Here is a 19,620-nt window from a genome sequence, read left to right as displayed (position 1 = left end):
AAATCCGATTTCACACAATACTGTGTGTCCAAGCTGTAGATGCTTGTGGATCTACAGACCGGTATTATTCACAGCTTAATTTGGTCAGTGTAAAGGTAGATAGACTCTTCAAAAACACACCCTGTGTATGGTTCTTGATGGCTTTACCTTTCTCTTATCCAGTGATTGAATGATGTAAAGCTGCATGGCAGTTAAAGCTAACATAATACAAGGCTGCCCCCTACGGGCCAAAGAGTGGCACACAACATTAAGACTTTGGAAACAATGAAGAAAACTAATTCCTGAGTTGTCACACTGTAAACTCCGCCTGATAATCAAGTGCATCAGATTTTGTTGCTGGGTGATGTGATATGCATAATAACTCCTGTCTTGTATGTTATGTTGTTAAAAGTTTTATCTTTGTAGCGCAATCTGAAAATGTGACCAAAAATCCAAAACAATCCCTGCTTTTTAAACAGTGTTTCCTGATGGTTGGAGATTACAATCCCAGCCTCACCCAACCTTCCAGTCTGATCATTTTTTACAATAATATGTACAAATTATTTTTACTTTATTAAAATAAACAAAGGGGGTAAGGTAACTCCTCCTTTGGAATCATTGGAATTAAAACAGGCAAGTTAAAAACAAATAGTGATGGCTTCATAGTGTAATATTTCTGACCTCGAGAAGGCATTCAATTAAATATTTCCCACGAATCTCCCCAAATTCCCCCCATCCCATCTACATCTCAGCTCTTCAACAGTTCTCCAAGATCATAGGTGTCGAAGAAATCTGACACTCCCTCGCCATCCTCCAGGCTCCAGAGGTAATCGTCGTGGTCCAGAGGCGGTGAGAAACTCACAAAGGGGGTGTTGGGGTCTGGGGCGAATGAGGTGCAAGGAAGCTGGTCCTCTGTGATCTGGAGCAGGCTGGGGGGCAAACCCAACAGACGCTCGACGTCCAGCAGCGCGGAATTGGAGGCTTCAGCTGAGGAGGTGGCGGGAGCTGCTGTAGACATGTTGGCTGTGATTAAGAAGAGGACAGAAAATAGGTTCATCTTTTTAGCCTGAAATGTGTCTTGAATTCTTACATTTGTCATGAATTTCATTTATTTTAGCTTTTGCCTTTTTGTCCCTCCTTCTACACGTTTTATTTTTTTAACTTCATCCTTGTGATTTGTATTCCTTTTATATATTGAGTAATCTTAGCAATGTATCTTAACTTTTTTGCTATTATTAGCCATAATTGTAAAAAGCTCTCTATTTAGTAGTGGGTTTTCAATCTAATATTAACTGTACTGTGTATCACTGATTGAGAATGTTAAGAGAATAGTTTAGATTAGAGATGTTCAGCTCCGATGCTGCCTAAAATGCTGGTATCGGGAAGTACTGGAGTTTATGCACCAATCCGATACCACGTAATAAAGCCCTAAAGAAAATCTACGTTAAAGTAGTTTATTTATGTTCTTTTTCCGTTATAACTGACTGTCAAACTGCATAATAAAAGAACGTTCTGTGGCACTCATCGTTTGTGTTTGTTCATGTTTCACAAAGAGTTTAAGCTGAGCTAGACCGACAACAAAGATAGAAATAATATCACATCCATACAGGGATAGTAGTATACAGTTGTTAAAACATTATAAAATATATGACACACTGGTATCGGAGCGGGACTCGGTATCGGCCGATACGCAAGTTCAGGTATCGGAATCGGTATTGGGAAGCAAAAAATGGTATCGGGCCATCTCTAGTTTAGATGGGAGTTCGATGTGAACATTGATACATCCCCCATGTTTGTGCATTAAGTATGGAGCTAGAGCCAGAGGGCTTAGCATTAAGACTGGAAGTTCAAAAATACACCTATTAATGCCTATAAAGTTCACTAATTAATACTTATCAAATATCAAAATAGTACTCCACTGATGTAGCATTGCAATACTATAATATTGTCAGACTTACAATGGACAAAGGATCAAAATCGATGCAGCAGAACCAGAGATATCGTCTTTTTTATTTCACGTATTCTCCTTCCTTGTCAAAACCTGGCTCCTACATTACCAACTGTGTCAACCGATTTACTCAGATTCATGTGTGTTATGCTTGTAGCGGCTAATGTAGTCACGGGTGCAGTCATTTCTCTGTCTTGTTGTTACCAGGAGATGAACGGTTGTGTTTCAAGAAATAGTTACGGTATATTTGTTCACTTTGGACAGAGCCAGGCTAGCTACAGAAGGCTGCTTCCAAAAAGCAAAAGCAGCTACCCAACACCAGTGCATGAGTGCAATCAGGGCCTTACACACCACCTATTGTTGGAATAAGGTGACTCATCAACCAATTAGCTCCCAGTGTGAGAATTAAGACAGAATCCTACTGTACTGGTCATGACTCTACAGAAAACTCAGCTTACATTCAACAGGCTCCTCTTTGATGCTGTAGCTTGGTGGCCCCATTGGGGTTGTAGTTGGAGGGCCGAGTGGTTGAGGGAACTCCTTTTTAGGGGTGACAGCGCTTTTCACTGGGCTAGCATCTTCGAGACCCTCCTCTGGACACAGATAGACTTCAATGGGGCCATTCTTACTCTTTAAATAGATCTGTAATGACCCCTGCTGTAAGGACAAAAAGAAAATATTTTTTTAATACACATATACAGTGATCATAGTTTCATTAAATGTATTCTATTTGTCTTTTGGAGAGTTTTTACCAACAATCAAATGAAATCTGTTTTCTTACCCCTGCCGTGTCTGGCACCTCCAGTTTGGTGTCAGCAGGGGCCTTGACGGCAATGACTGTCTGGTCTCGGAGACTGCCGATGGAGCGGATGTCCTGATATGTCACATAGCCCAATGTACAGTGTGTGGTCAAGGGTGATAACAGCAGCAGAAATTAAGTGGATATTTGCATGTATAACCAAACCCAGAAGACCACCAGAGTACGATGTAGACACACGCACACAGCTGGATGTAAAGGATATCTCTTATTATCTTCATATTCGGTGAGTTGTTTGAGCTGTGTGGTGCTGGAGTGGATCAATTCATCCAGAGATCTCTCTACTCTCTCCAGGTCTCCAAGCTCTTTCCTCAGGGTGCAAGCCTTCTCTCCTCCGCCTGCACCACCCTCAAATACATCTCCAACCCTACGAGAACACACATGAACATATAAATAAACAAAACGTGTGATGATCTGATTGCAGTACAAATTGTAGGTGTCATAACATCTCAAAAACAAAGACACACAATGTATAGATAATAAGCAGTCTACATGGTTCAGTGGAGGTTGTTCAATGTTGTCTAGATATTTTGCAGTGCCCCCTAACATCCACTAGGAGGCAGATAAGCTAAGGATAAGCAGGGATAAAAACACTGAGTTGTAGTCCAACAAAACAGCTTTTCTTAATAAACACAACCTTTTGAAATGTATTTTCATTTTTTGTTGAGACTGTGTAAAACGTGTTGATTCACTCTGTGATAACTGTTGTAGCTGTAGTCTATGGTGTACTGGATTAGTTTTAATATATATATTCTAATATATCTGTGTATCAGGTGGTCAAAATATTAGGAACACTTTTCAATTACAGCCACTGGATGTTGTTCTTGGACTTCTTTCGGATAAGCTGGACTCCCTCCAGGACGTTGGTGATGTCATAGATGCGTCTCTTCTGGACCTCCAGAACCTCAGTGGCCCAGTTCAGGTCAAGGACTCCATCAGGAGACTCCGCGATCAGACCCACAAATTTCTTGGTCAGCAAGCCCAAGGACGTGTCGTAGCGTGTCCGCTCACCTGGAGACTTTGGAGCTGAGAGCAAAGATACAGACAAGCATATGGAGAAGGGGAACAGTTAGAAAGCAGGACCAACAGACAAAGATATGTGGATATTTAAACAATCTTCACACCACAGATACCACCTCACAGTATATCTCTATTACCCCAAAGCACACCCTTTGTCTTTAAAAGTATTGTACATGATATTTGAAACAGACAAATTCATTAATTAATGCTACTGTCTGCTCTATGCATTTCTGATCTGCCACTGTCTCTCACATGTTGACCATTTGTGTGCAAAAATTACATCTCAAACAAGCCATCACCTTTTAATCTGTTACTGATTTAATAATTTGACTTTTTTATATTTAGTTCCTAAGGCTCCTGTGCTGCTCTTCTCCCTGACTGGTCCGAAGAGCTGGGCCTCCTCCCTCTTTTAAGCTACCCAACCCCCTGTGACCATGTACCCCATACAACTGCTCCGTCCACTTACCCTAACATCCAAACCCTCCCCTCCCCTCCCCTACCTGCCCCCTTTGTGAAGAAATGTAATTATACAACTTCGTGAGGCGTATCTTTTTGTACTGACAGCATTTTATTGGTCTTTTTATACAGCTTGTCTTTATAATTATTATAACTCTACCATAATCTACTAATGTTACAACATTCTGTTCATTTTTTTAAATCACAATGTTCCTGTTTAAGTGTTCCTATTGTGCTTTCTGCTCCCAGTGGAGGGTGTCTCTTTCTCCCTTTTTGTACTGTAAACCTTATTTGACTTGAATAGAAGCACTACAGAGATGTTATCAGCATATATACCACTACTAGAATTGGTGAATCTCAATCATCTAGACACAAAACACACTGCAATACACCACAACTCTCACATCTGTCTACACTCTGATCTGTAGTGGGTGTACTCACTCCTTGGACTTGGTATCCTGGCTGCGATGCCGCATTTGCCTTTTGGTGTGCGGAATTCTGGCAGGTAAAGAGGGTCCTCCAGATCCAGTTTCCTTTTAGCCTGGAGAGAAAAAAAGTTCATGTACATGAGTTAAAAAAGAAAAAGAATTTTTTTTATAGTTGCAGTGTTCACTATGACATAATCATTTTGTCACCATAAGAATATAGTTTGTGCACATATTCCCCATTTGAATTCTATAGTCTGCTGGAAATCTTTCATCCTACTTGACAAGTTAAATGTTAAATCATGATAATGAAGTGTGTAGGGCACGTCCAGCCAATCCATGAAACAGTGACATCAATGCTGGTAAAAGTGCTAAATAAGGGGGTTGTTGAAAACTGTTGCAAATGTGCCAGCAGCCCTCAAGTGCAGGAACAAAGCACCCGTCACACTTTCCCAAGCACTTTAAGGGGGTCGTGTGTGTGTGTGTGTGTGTGTGTGTGTGTGTGTGTGTGTGTGTGTGCGTGTGTGGGGGGTATAGGGAAAGGGGGTGATCGTCTTTCAACCCACTGCTTGCAAATGGCAAGGAAATCCCTGGAATAACTCAATGACCTCTCCTCCCCCTCCCAAGCCGCTCTATGTTCCCTTTCCACCACAGCCACACACACACACTTACTTGACTATAACTGTAATACATCATACACTAAGACCTGCAGCATCAATCTAAAGCACACACACACACACACACACTTACTTGACTATAACTGTAATACATCATACACTAAGACCTGCAGCATCAATCTAAAGCACACACACACACAACCTTTACACCAATAAATATTAAATATCTTCATGTGACCACATTTTTTTTCAATGACCTACATAGGCCCAACAACAAAAGTGAAAGTCGCATGAACCAAGCCTCCCAGGATTGAGAAATGACCAACTGTCTGAAAAAGGACAAGTTGTGCAAAGTGGCAACACCCTAACATGCAAAATTCCTGCCAGTTAATTTCTAACTACAATATGAGGGACAAGAAAGTTTGCAGTCAATCTGCTTTATTCCCCTCATCACACAGTGCGCCCACACAAAACACTCTGGTGACTGAGCTAACGAGGTGTGGGCTTTCAGCAAGGCTGCTGGGTACTTTACTACATCTGGTTAGGACCTCACCTCACTCATTTATGTGTCCTCTCTTATCCTTTCAGCTCTGTATTGTCTCACAAACTCACCATTCCTCCATGTCTCTTCACAAATACTTGGCAACAGTAATCCCTTTTTGTCACCACAGTGCTTTAGCTAATAGGCTTAGGCAACTGACTTTTTCTGAGACAGAAAAAGTGCTGAATTGACTTGACCATGTGGGGATGAGCCTGTCTGAGTTTAGGGATAATGAAGGCTGCTATTGTCCCAGTGTGCTCCATGACATGTCCACCTGTTGACTGGCGACATCTGGAACAGCACAGCAAATGTGTGTGTTGCTGGCGGGGTAGCTTGTAATCCCTACAGCCTGCAGGCGGCCATACAGTAACTTCAGTAGGACAGAGAAATACACAGGTCAGGGCAGAGAGTGACTAGCTACTCTGAACCAAATGGTGATTGTTAGCATTTATTTATGAGATTAAAAACTGTGTTTTTGTTAGCTCAGAGTCCTGACAGTAGCTACCAAACACCAGGGGTCACAGAGAGGAATGAGATACTGGTTAGAGTGTCTACAAGCAGTGACAGCTGTAGTCACAACGGAGAGAAAGTCTGTCTGGTTTTACTTGATTGTCCAATTCATTCAGTCCCAGCATAAGTACTGTATAAAATGAGTAGCCTTGACATTATAATTAGTTTCAGCTTTATAACTTCCATGATCTAAATGTACAGATCAAGCTGCACCATGTCTACATTTTTCAGGCTTGTATGTCTATAATTTCAGTCACAGGAGTGGTGACATGTTGTAAGAGGAGAACCAACGGTTTCACCCTGCAGCTGTATGGGTGAGGGTGGGGGCTTGGGTGCTCCCTTATTTGCATGAGGGATTTCTCTGGTGAGTCAACCATATTACGCAAACACCGTTTCACGTGGTGGAAAGTCGATTTATAGGCAAGCACACAGGCATGCTGCTTGAGACACATCAGGACACGCATGTGCAGCAAGCCACTGTGTAGGCCAATTGCTGTGAGAGGAAATGGCAAAAGCCTGAGCCAAGTACACTCCTATTAGCTAGTTATCTCAAAGACTCGCCTGCCCAGTTACATCCAAAGCACCACATGTGGCTTCTTCTGTTTGCTGTTCATTCATTAGCTGATTCATTGGTGAAATCCCAACAGCGGCTTTTCACACACAAAGTCACAGTCACGTGAACGACTTCTGCTTGGGCCTCTCTTCAAACCAACAAACCTGGTCTGTCAGGCTGCATGGGACTCAGATTCCATCCAAGCCCAGGGCAAGTTACATTATGCCTGCAAATGTCTACTCCTCTGTACACAAATCCCTCACTACCACACCCTTGGAAAGTCAAAAGAAAAGCAATGCCTACATTGCTGATGAGATTGTCAACATTGCTCTCAAGAGGTAAAAAAAAATAATTATCTGGACCTGCCAATTTGGGTTGGTGGTGGAGAGAGAGGGGGGAGAGCAGGCTCCTTTGAAATGCAAAACTCCCCTTATTGAGAACATCAGCGCTGGCCTGAGGCCGGGGTAAAACAAGGTGAGTGAGAGGGAATAGAGAAGCAGAGAGATGTTTTTGGTCAGTGTATACAGTTGGAAATGTGGCCAATGTCACACCTGAATGTCATCAGTCTGAATGGGGGCTCACCAGAGGGGCTCCGAGAAGAATCTCTTGAACCACAAGGTGATTCAAGACACTGGAAGTTACATAAAAGAGGTTTGTTTTTTCCGCAAAGCAGAAAGAGTAATTCATGAAGCTAAAGACAATGCTAATGCAGTTTTGGCAGATAGCGCACACTTCCTGAAAATCTGGAAGCATGCACATGTGACATAAGCAGGGAATAAGTGGGACATTGTTTCTGGTGGACATTATGCAGATGCATCTAGTGTGCCAGACTGCCATTTGGCTGTAGTAAATGTGGTTGGTTGCACAATTACAAATTAATTTATCTTCGAGATTCAAACGAAAGTAGCCGTCATAGAGAGAAAGGGCTTCACTGGACTTTGGAGGGATCGAAGCCTGAATCCTGTAACACATTTACATCACTATCAATCTGAAAGGAAACAGTGACAAAACATTATCAACGGTCTACACACCCTGGTTAAAATCCACATGACAGTCACTTTTCCACTGCCTGTTACTACAGTTAGCATGATTAATAGTAAAGACAAGATCTCTGCAGCTAAAGTTAACTTCATTCAGTCAAACATTAACGTTTCAAAAGCACATGCCTCTCACAAGTAAACTTTTGAGCGTGGGATTATGCATGACTGTAAAGATGTGTTTGTATTTAAAGGAACTCAGGTTTTCATGCTGAGCCAAGCATCCTGTTACCCATTTTTTTTTAAAAGAAGCTAAAAAGACAGTGTTGATGGTAGTGTTGTTTAAGTTGAAGGAAATGAAGCTGTACATGAAGAAGCAACACTTCCTGTAAACATAAGGCTGATGACTGAACATGCAATGGAGCTGCTGTGTCAGCAAGCACATACTCTATTGTCACTACTATCTTCAGTAGTACAGCGATGAATTGAAATAATTCATTTATTTATTATTCCCTGTAAACATAAAATAATGGCATCCTTGCATCTATTTTTATTTCACGTACAGCTAATAAAAAGTGACAACCTAGGAAGACCATTTGTCAACAGGTTGTATGAAACCAGAGAATGTATTTGTAGTCCATACCAGCTGCAGCAGTGATGCTCTGTGGCTGAAAACTGAAGCTTAGCTTAATTTGGATACGGTTTTGTTCTTCATCTAAATTTCTGTATTTAGTGAATTGAGAGTGGACAAAATGTCGTACAATTTGTGGGGTGACCCTAAAAACACTGCAGGGGCAGCTGTTGGTAATTTAGAAATTCAGTTCTGTGTCAGAGACTAGAACGCTCCCAGAAAACCCAGAAAAAAGTAAAAAAAAAATGCACATTTTCTCCAATGAAAATAAAGACTAGAAAGAGGAAGCTCTGAGATCATCACCTTAAATGTTTTTGATGCAGAGTAGAAGGAAGGAGGGAGGGAAAAAGCTTTAAGATCCTTCCTTTAGAAAAGGGAACCAAAAGGGATTAGGCCTACTAATGTTTATTTATGACATGAACAAGATAAAAGTTTCAGCCCCTTCCCTTATATAGTCATAGCATAACTTGCTTGTAAGACTTTAAGGTGCTTCTCCCCACTAGAATTGGAAGTTTACCTAATTAACTGAAATGTCCTGAGGAAGTTTCATAATCATGGGACTTTGGGACTTTTGAAACCTGCTTTGCAATATTACTCTTTTCCACCTCAACTGAGATGTCCTGCGTTACCTTTGACATGTGTGATAACTAAGAATACCTGCTTTTCTTCAAATCACTATTGTGATCTAAACACATGTATGTATGTATGTATGTATGTATGTATGTATATATATATATATATATATATATATATATATATAATGGCATGCTGTTTAGGAAATTATTATATATATGTAAAGTTTGAATATATTGAATGAATGTCTGAATATATTGAATGAACGTCAGAATATATTGAATGAAAGTCTAAATATATTGAATGAAAGTTGAAATGGAATCTGGATACGGTTACCAGTTTTTTTGGCCCGTACATGCATTCGCCTGTGTGTTAATAATCTCTTCATTTCTCATAATTGCTGACACTAGATTTCTTGCTGATTCGCTCATAGTGTCACACTTTGGTAAGGTAAACGAAAACACAAGATGGAGGCAGACAATGACGTCAAATTCCATTTCAACTTTCATTCAATATATACTGACGTTCATTCAATATATTCTGACTTTCATTCAATATATTCAAGGTCCATTCAATATATGCAGACATTCATTCAATATATTCAGACTTGCATTCAATATTATCAAGGTTCATTCAATATATTCAAGGTTCATTCAATATATTCAGAATATATATATTCAAACTTATATGTGTGTGTGTGTGTGTGTGTGTGTGTGTGTGTGTGTGTGTGTGTGTGTATGGCAGAGAGAAAGAATGGCACTACACCATTATCAGTGAGAAAACACACTCAGCACTCTGGCTCCCTATCAGCAAAAAGTCACCATCTTCTCCAGTATATGTGTCAGAAACCCTATGACCCCACATCCAAGACACACTATTAGTCTGGGCCAGTTATAGGCCCAGACCAATAATAGGTCACATGAACTGGTCTTAATGTTGGATTAAAAAGGGGGGAAACATATTTCTAAGTCAGTAAACGAAATGGAGAATTCCAAAACTTGACATGTACGAATCAAAGTACATACATACCTTGGCATGTGATAATAAGCCAGGTGGTAGCCTATTTCTCACTTTACTTATGTCCAGCTAATCCTCTTGAAGGACCTATTAGTGAATACAGGCTACAAGGGCAGGGGGTTAACATGAGATTTGGAGACCCTGTACACACTCTAACCCCTAACCCCTTTAGCCTTACTGCAATTCACTAACTCGAAAAGACTGCAAGGCTGCTGGCAAGAAAGAAAAGACCAAATATAACAAGCAACAGCAGGTGTGGAGCACTTATACGTTGCTGAGTGCGATCCAGTCCTCACAGATCATAAAGCTTTTCAAATAATCCTTCAGGAATAGGAAATTTACGGTTTATACATGGCACGAATACCGCTCACATATTTATTTATTTTTTACATGAACAAATCACACAGTCGAAAATGATGTGTGTCTAAGAGCTCTTTTCACCTGAGCATACACACATCAGCTCTCAGGAAAACACACCAATTGTCTGGTTATGACCTCTGACCTCCACCTCCTTCCTACAGTGATATGAACAGGTTACACTGGTCCTGTATTGTCTCAATGACAGGTGCAGTTAAAGCAGCTGTCATATGGGTGTAATCACAAAGAAAGCTCTTAAAATCCGAGTGTTACCAATGACTTAGGAACATTTCTTGTCAAATTAAAGCTGATTTTTAGTTCACAAAAGGGTTAATAGAACAGTGTAATGCTGTGTTTACATTAATGTCTGCCACCAGCCTGGTCATTGTTTGATAGTGTAAACGCCACCACTGCTGCCCCAGCTATCTCCCACTGTGGAGGCCACTCATCCTTCCTTTTCACAAGCGAGGGGCCCCAAACACTCTCCAAACACTATCAACCAACCCCCCCTCACCAAAACCATCACACACACACACACACACACACACACACACACACACACACACACACACACACACACACACACACACACACACACACACACACAGCGTCTGGTCTCGTCTAACTACAGCTGGACTGCGGGAAAAGATGTCACACAACTTAACATGGCAAGCAAAGAGACACACACCATTCATACACATTCAGCAGCAGTCACAGTGGCTCCTCTGTGGCTTATCACGTCAAAACATATTTGAATGTGCCCCAAACGCTGCTTCACATGCATACCGATGGAAATCAAGAATTATTCCGCCCACATAACTCACTGTACAGGACACACATTGTATTTAGTTATTAAAACGTGTGTATTTGTAGTGCAGGCTTGTATTTGTAGTGTATTTGAATCTTTACCGGCAGGCGCCCGGAGGATGATCTGATGGGTTTAGCCTCTGGTCCGTGGGGGGTTGAATACAGGCTGTTGGCTCTTTGTTCAGCCGCGGCGGTGTTGCAGATCTGGGTGAAATAGCCGGCTGGTACCGTGCTCATCGGCGGGCTGGACAGTCCGGTGTTGAAGAACTCGGTCTTCACTCCTCCGGTGGACAAAACCTTCATCTTCTGCTGAGGGCAAGGCAGTCCCGCTACTGGCCGACCCGATGCCGGAGAGACGCCTTTAGGCATCCGCATCATTTTCTTAAGTAAATGTAAACTAAATCCAACCGGATTTGTCAAGCTGGTAACGTTAGCAAAGCTGATCAATACACTGCTAACTCGTTCCCGGTTATTAGCAAGTTGCTGCTGCTATAGACTTTGTATGAACATATATTTCCACCCTGGCGAATATAATAACAAAAGAGCACAGAGCAACTCATACAGCTGAAAGCAGCCTATTAAAAGCAAAATACATGGATTAAACAGACAATTCAGCGGTATTTTCTAATATTGTTCATCAGTAAATACAACAGACTAGTCGGTGATGTTATCCTTTGTCCGGTAACGTAACAAAGTGCAGAGGAAACTTAACCTAACGTTACAAGTTACGAAAAACTTCTGGTTAAATAAATAATCTACTTCAAACAACCAGTATTTTAAAGTCCAGTACCAGAAGGCTACCAGGTCTTATTAAGATCAGGTTCTACCTTAAGATTGACAATTTATTGTGACTCCCTCTGATGCAGAATCCGAACCGGTATGTGACTCCTGTCCGTCCACCTCAAAGCTCCGCTCTCCATACAACAGGACAAGAGCTGGGGAAGAACAGCTTTTTTTAGCGCCAAACTTGGTCCCGCGAAATTTAGATCTCCCGCGGTTAGAACTCCCCTCTGATTGGCTCACGGCACGTTCGGCTTGTCACATTTGCATAAAACAGTTGTACGAGGATGGTGCTGGTGTTCTTAAAGGGACAGTAGCGTAATTTCGGGACAGAATGTTCTTTTATTACCAGGCTGGAGTTGCAGACAATAACCACTTATTATTTTAAATAAGAATGAGTCTAGTCCATATAATTAGACATATAATAAGAGAGTTATAACGTTGTTGTTATTACACTTATTATGGTTACCGCAGCCCACGGTGAGCAACAATTTGACCCACATATTGCATCACAGTACACTAACCTTCAATTCAATTTCTATGGAAAGTGTACAAAACATTTAGAATTTCCCCTTTGGTGCAATGGTGCATCCACAAAATTGCATTGTGCTATGTGAAAATTGAACTTGATAATTATTAAAAATGTGTAGGATTAATCATGGGTTAGGTCTAGCTTTAGTAAAGAAGTGGAACAATCAGATACAGTGCATATTTTTCAAATAGTGTGGAACTGTTTTATCTAACTTTAGAGACACTTCAGTTGAAATTCAAGTGAAATGTTAGATAAATATAAATGATATGTAATTTAATTTGCATAAACATGGCCTTCAATGTTAATTTAAATAGTAAGAAAGGAGCCATTTCACTGTTTACATGGGAAGCAATATATCTTCTTGATGAAAGTGTATTGTGGCCTGGTGCAAGGTGTTGCTGGGGCTAGTTTGTCGATGATAATTGGATTCATTCAGTACCACTCTTGCTTATTGGCTCAGAGGAGATATTGAAAGAAAACAACCCCTCCCCTTTCACAGCTACCAGGCAGACCCAAGCCATGTGACATGACCCCCATTGGTCAAGGCAAAGCAGACTCCCATCCAGAGCAAGCCCTATTGTCATGCCTCGATTTAAACTACATTTTATCATCATTTCAAAACATGAAATCTAAAAATGTTCTGAATGCAAGATAAGTTAGTTATGCATTATTCTCTCAATAAAGCACCAAATGACTTACATTAGCGTATGCATATAAAGAATCAAGGGTGGGGGAAAAAGCTGACACAGTTGCTTACACTGGATTAGATCAGATCATTCTCAATTGTCTGGTGGTTGACACATTTGCCTTGTACATGATATTGCAACAAATTGCAACCTATATCATGTCCTCTCTCTGTTCCTTCCTCATTCGTACCAAAGTATGAAATGCAGTACTCATTAGAGATGTTGCATTGTCCACAGTCATAGAATTGTTGCTCAGATTTTGTGATCCTTTTAATGTAGTTTAATGTGGTCTGAATCACAAACTATTAATATAATGTGGAGGGAACCTTTTTCCTTTGTTTTCTTTAGAGAGCTTGGGCTGAAATGAACCTGCCAAACACAACGATACATTGGGCTATACACACAATTGACCTGACAGTAATCAGTAATCAAGTAAATCAGTGAAGCCATGACATCATTTTTATTCTTATATTATTACTTGTCATTGAATACTGTTTTCTAAACTGAAAAAACCCTCCATCAAGTTCATATGGAATTTAAATGGTCCAAAGTAAATATGTCACATGTGTTTAAAATCGTTATAAGATAGTGTGAAATACCTCACACTGAAGGCTCACTATGGGGCCAGACAAACAGAACAAGTGCTGTCACATCAACATATATAACAGCAGTGATGGGCTTTTGCTGCATTGATTTACAGCTGGTTTTATGTAGTTCATGTGACTGATGGCGTGTTCGATGGATTACATTTAGGCCTGGGCTGCTTTGTTTTTTACTGTATGCTCAGTAATCTCTGTCTTGTATCACACCAATCTGGATTTGTTGCGAGCTCAAAGGGTTGAAGTTCTGTGTCAAAGCAGTACTTGACCTGCAAAAGTTCATTTTGACATCCAAAGCTACGAGCTTATCTTGTGTTTAGAGTGCTCACATTCCTCGGATGTCAGAAGGACACAAGTTGTTCCATCCTCATCCAACACCCCCATCTTGTGGTGTGGATTGAGTACTGAAGCCTCAAGCATTGTTACCGGTTTATCTTCTTCATGATTCTTTCAATTAAAAACACACAAATGTCAAATTAACCATATATTCTAACAAAAATGTATGAAGCAGATACAATATCATAAACAAGTGTCTTATATAATCTAATACAACAATGCCTTTGTAAAAGTTATGTTTATGTCAGTTAGGTGTTGATTCTACTCTATGCCAATTTTTCGCCCATTGTTGATGTTATACATGTCATGTCATCATGTCCCCTGATTTGCAAACTTGAGGTGAGGTACAAATGGCATGATTGCCTTACAGTGTTGTGCAAACCAGTACAACACCTAAACTAACTACACGCCTGAAATTAGACATTCAACTCTATTGTCATTGCACAGAGTAATGAGACAATGAAATGCAGTTTAGTATCCATCCAGAAGTGCAAAAAAGCAGTGAAGTAGCTTACAGAGTAATGTAGCCTACATATGTATAGTGGTAATATAATGAATAATATTAAACAGTAAGGGGTAGATATGAATATGCTAGCTTTATAAAGTAGGAACAGTATTGACAGTATGAACAGTGGGAAATGAATATGCTAAGATACATATACAGTATAAACATGTGCAACAAGTACCCAAAATATGTAGCATACGTATAAGTAGTGTAGTAGTCTACATATGAATACATTATACAGTACGGACAATAGTCTAAATATGAATAGGTTGTAAGAGCCTAGTATATGTAAGTGTCTGTACAGTATAGTAAAATAACAGTAAATAACATTAAAATGACAGAAGGAATAAATTAATGATTATTTTATAGTTCACAAAGGTATTGCAAAGCAATATGAAGATTTCTTCACACCTTGTAACTCATCATAATTTGTCCGAAGTGCTCCAGTGGCTTGAAAACGTTGAGCCAATAACACATTTTTACCACTAGATGGAGTTGCAACCTCATTATTAGCAGTATGATGGTCAGAACTAGGCCAACTTATTCAACTCTTAAAAATATTGGAGAGTCTGATTGTTTTATCCTTTCGTGTCCCTTTTTAAAGTTTGGTAAGACTATAAATAACAAGATTATTTATTGTTGCTGATGATCCAGATGAGGACTGGTAATAAGTGCCAACAAATACCTGAAACTCCAGATGACTCCACAAGGTGGAGTAGTTTGCTCAGCTTTTCAGACCAGCTAAGTACAGTAACATCGATTTACAAAACTGCTCATGTGTCATTAGACAATTGTATTCTTTCTGTAGACCTAATTATTGTATGATTACATAAGTGGAGCTTCCACTGCTATATAATAGGCCTATAAAAGGCTTTAAAAAAAGTGTTGTTATTGGAGTTGAATAAATGCTACATTAGAGGTGATGCTCTTCAGCTTCCAACGTCAAAGCAGCATATTTATGCACATGCTGATCTATTGTCATGAATGTTCAATGCTCTCAAGATTTATGAATGATCAGAATGGTTGGTTTATGGTCACGTAACATCCTCTCTTCTTACACCATCTAGGAAGTTCAACTGCTTTTTACTGGTGGTAACTCATTCTTTGGAAAATTAGAAGCACTCACAGGAAACTCCCTTTGTTTGATTTCCAACCACTCAACCTCAAGATTCATCTGAATACATCCTGTTGTATCAGCATTTCATTGTCATCCAAAACTGAAAAGTCACCTTTATTTTCTGAATAACACATTGAGAGTTCACACTCATTGAAATTTCATAAATGTATACCATAAAGGCCAAACTGTTTCACATCTTTTTTTTTATTTAATTACATAAGAACATACATACAAAGCAAACATTATTATAAAGAGTTTATGAAACTCACAGCACATTGTCTGTAGAAATAACACAATCCCTACAAACATTTACAATTAACTCTAGTATAGAGTTCTGATTATAACTAAGAAAACCCAAACTCCCATTCAGAAAAAATTACCAACATCCAAATTGACTCACACCTTACATACCCACAGCAGATATGTACACATTCGTATGAAGTTGTAATAGTCTCCAGATCATTAGAAATCAGATTAGAGGGTGGAAATAAAGCTGGGACAATTATGTGAGATAATGTGAGACTTGGTGTAGAAAGGGTTTAGGTTGGGTGTGGAGTTTAACCCACATAAAGTTGGTTTGGAATGCAATACAAACAAGGAAAATAAAACAACAATGTACCAATGTTTCTATTTCTACCTATAGGGGATCCCAGTTTTTTTTTGGAGGAGGGCATACAAAGCCGGTCACTTTCAGTTTCCAATCCTGGCTTCTGCTTTGGTGTGTTGATTTGTCTATCCAGGGGCCAAAGAATGAGTCTCTGTTTTCTTGCTCATGCACCACTGTTGATCCCCACTCATCTAGGAAACAGTCCATTTTTTTCTGTCTTTTCTTCTTTAAACCCTCCACCTCCCTCCTCCTTCTCCTTCTCTCCCAAATACCTATCCCACCCTTTCTGCCCCTCTTGTCCTCTTGCCCGGAGTGAAGTGGAGACATGTGTTTCCCTGCACCTGCATGGAGAGAAAGGAAGAAAAGTGAAGTCAGATCTCTCCCTCCCTCCCTCCCTGCAGAGGAGAGCAGACAGACTGGCGCCTAGCATGGAACTTTCATTAACCCCAGGCAGATAGCAATGAATCCGCAACACATTCACTGGCCTGTCTAATTGGCAACCGTGGTGAATGTGAAGGGTACGGAGAACTTCATCTTCCAGCACATCAATGCCGACACTATTCTCGCTGGTATTAAAAGTTTTATTTTCAAGTTACTTAATTTTGAAAGTCAAAACAAGACACTGTTGTAATTCTAAGCGAGTGGCCCGAAGATATGATGTTTCCACGCACATTTCTCTTGTGATTTTAGTTATTTAGGAAACCATTAAGATTCAGTATATATCAATACATACCATGATCTGCCATCCTCATCCTAATGGCACAACCGTCCTTCTTCTTTGGAGAAATTACGAGCAAGGTCGGCAGTCTGAATGGAGAGCAAAAAATGTGTCAATGCAACCATGACAATACTCTTCTAATTGCATACAAAAAAGAATAATGTGTGTGCGGGGGTAGCCTATAACATGTTTTCCACAACATTACATACTGTATCAGAGAACATCTGCTACCGCATCACAACAAAACATCTAAAATACAACATTAGCGCCATGCATGCAAGCGGGGGTGCACATTATGTTGCAAGTGAAATAAACTTTACAAAATCCACAGATCATGGACTTAAATTGTCTTTTGCAGTGCAATGCAGAGATATGTATAGTGCAGAGAGCTAAAGGCCTACACGACTAGCTGTTCGTGACTGTCAGTGTCTGAAGGACAAGCATGAGTCCACCCTGCAGCCCGCATCTCCCCTCACCTTTATTGACAAAACCATCTCCGGCGTGGCTGTGTCCTCCGCTTCCAGCGCGATCTGCAGGTCGAAGATGTAGTCGATAACATGTTGCAGGATTTCCACCTGGCTGACCGACTGGTTCTGCGGGATGCTCGGCACCAGCTCCTTCAGCTTAGAATAGCAGTCATTCATGTCGCACAGGGCGCCCACCGGCTCCTCCAGACACGAGTGTTTATTCCGGCTGATGGCGAGACTCTGCTCCGAAATGCAGCACACGGCCTTGTAACAGCTCCTCACCGAGCGGACGGGACTGATGGCTTTCATAATGAAAACAGAAACAATAACAACAACAACAACAAGACTCGGCTTGACGTTTAAGTATAAGTTTGTAATGGTTTTCTTCCTCTTGTGGTCTTCCTTTGTCGCTGTCCTAAAAAGCTACAGTGCTCTGACAGCGACTACAGTTAGGTCTTTATACAATACGCGCCTGCGGACGCCCCCTTCCTCGCATCGTGCTCTGATTGGCCAGTGTAAAGCGCAAGCCCATTCTCATTGGCTGATATCACCTTGGAAGGGTTGGAAAGAACGAGGAAATTAGGGCTGGGATGCCTAAAGGGGATTGTCAATCAATTAGTTACCTCTCTTTCAGGTGGTGATATTTATTTGAAACAGATAGAAAAGGTTGTAAAAGTGGGTCACATTACAAGTTTGCAAGAATCTCCAGTAAAAAAGAGGAATACTTTTAGTTTACAACTAGGCTACTTAACTTTGTAGGTGTAATTGCAAGAATATATGGCTGTTTGATTATAGATTTTTCTACAGTTTATATATGTCACTCTTAATTTACTTTGGCTACTTTAAAAACATGTATAATTCCAGACGAATTCTCAAATAGACTGTTCCATTTTAGATATGCTAATTATTATGGCCTATTCTTATTGATTGTAAATCCTAATGAATTTTGACTGCTTGTCTAACCGTGTCAAGACTTTAAAAACATATAATCAAACTGTATTTCTTTAAAACTATATAGACAGATATAATATAGGCTATATGTAGATCTTTAAGTAGTGTATGTGATTATACTAGGACACACTACTCCCAAAATTGTGCATACAAAAACAAAAATGATGAAAATAGGATATTTATATAAAATAGGTAAAAGGTCAGTGGAAGGCCAGGCTATTTTCTCCAGTAGAAGTAGCTAAGAACATGTTATTCTGATGATCGACCATTGGATATGGATTTATTGAGTGATTATTCATGTTTAACTTAGTCCTTCTCTTATAGCCCTATTGCATATGTCTATATCATGATCAACAATGATTCAAACTGGCAAATAATAATAAAGGTGCGCTTAATCCGTCCAGTCGCTTACTGCTAAAATCTAACCCTCTTTTGGGTTAAACAGTTTTATGAACATTATATTTTAACAATTCCAAATGTTGCTCCGTTTTAGTTCTGCTCCTATTTGGGTCTTATTTTCCCCTTTTCTCACAATCCTGTTTTGTGGAGGAATGCAGGCCTGAGCCAGCTGTGTGTCCTATCCCGGCCCAGCTGTGTTGATCTAACGCGCCAGTCCCAGACATGCTGGCGCCAGCCTCCCGACGTCATCCATTCACCCCGACGCGCACTCCCCTCTTTGGCAGACGGCCCGCCCTCCCCCGTCCACCACCAGAGGGTAGACAAGCAGAGGCGCTCAGAGATCCGATTGGAAGACGGGGTCTGTCACTCACGGACATAGCTCTACACCCCCAATCCCTCCTCTAGTCTGCAGTTGTACTCAGAGAAAGTTAGTGGAAAACCTTTCCAAATACTCCATAATTGTGTAATGGTGAATAGCCAACATGGCCTGGAGACGAATCTCTAGAAGTGACAGGAAAGCAGTCAACATCATTATTAAAGCCGAGAAAATCCAAATAACGTTACACTGTCAAGTAATATTGTCTATGTAGTTTACAGTAGTTAGATAAAGTAGCTTAGCGGTCCGTAAGTGCCAGGATGTTAGCCTGTTTGTGGGTTTGAACTAGGCATTCATATCATGGCAGAGTTGGCATTAG

General features: G+C 40.4%; 2 protein-coding genes across 5 annotated transcripts; both read right to left on the bottom strand.

Moving 5' to 3' along the window:
• Window positions 1-487: 487 nt before the first annotated feature.
• e2f2 (E2F transcription factor 2) lies at window positions 488-12,147 on the bottom strand. 4 transcript variants are annotated; one of them, XM_078277910.1, is made up of 8 exons: window positions 12,056-12,141; window positions 11,331-11,587; window positions 4,662-4,761; window positions 3,551-3,770; window positions 2,950-3,111; window positions 2,709-2,823; window positions 2,386-2,584; window positions 488-1,002 (listed from the first exon to the last, which is right to left on the bottom strand). In XM_078277910.1, the coding sequence occupies exons 2-8, from the start codon at window positions 11,529-11,531 to the stop codon at window positions 728-730; spliced, it is 1,272 nt and encodes a 423-aa protein (XP_078134036.1). In that variant the 5' UTR covers window positions 11,532-11,587; window positions 12,056-12,141; the 3' UTR covers window positions 488-727. The 4 variants fall into 4 exon arrangements, with proteins under 4 accessions (XP_078134036.1, XP_078134033.1, XP_078134035.1 ...); XM_078277907.1 differs by having other exon boundaries at window positions 11,331-12,147; XM_078277909.1 differs by having other exon boundaries at window positions 488-987; window positions 11,331-12,147.
• Window positions 12,148-15,968: 3,821 nt separating this feature from the next.
• Window positions 15,969-18,019, bottom strand: id3 (inhibitor of DNA binding 3). The gene is made up of 3 exons (XM_078277812.1): window positions 17,585-18,019; window positions 17,124-17,197; window positions 15,969-16,731 (listed from the first exon to the last, which is right to left on the bottom strand). Exons 1-2 carry the CDS (start codon window positions 17,882-17,884, stop codon window positions 17,144-17,146), a joined length of 354 nt encoding a protein of 117 aa, XP_078133938.1. The 5' UTR covers window positions 17,885-18,019; the 3' UTR covers window positions 15,969-16,731; window positions 17,124-17,143.
• Between the last annotated feature and the right edge of the window lie 1,601 nt (window positions 18,020-19,620).

The sequence above is a fragment of the Sander vitreus genome, chromosome 20 (genome assembly GCF_031162955.1).
Source record: "Sander vitreus isolate 19-12246 chromosome 20, sanVit1, whole genome shotgun sequence".
Taxonomy (NCBI): domain Eukaryota; kingdom Metazoa; phylum Chordata; class Actinopteri; order Perciformes; family Percidae; genus Sander; species Sander vitreus.
Note: the sequence above shows the minus strand (reverse complement) of the source record. Positions and strands in the feature narration are given on the sequence as shown.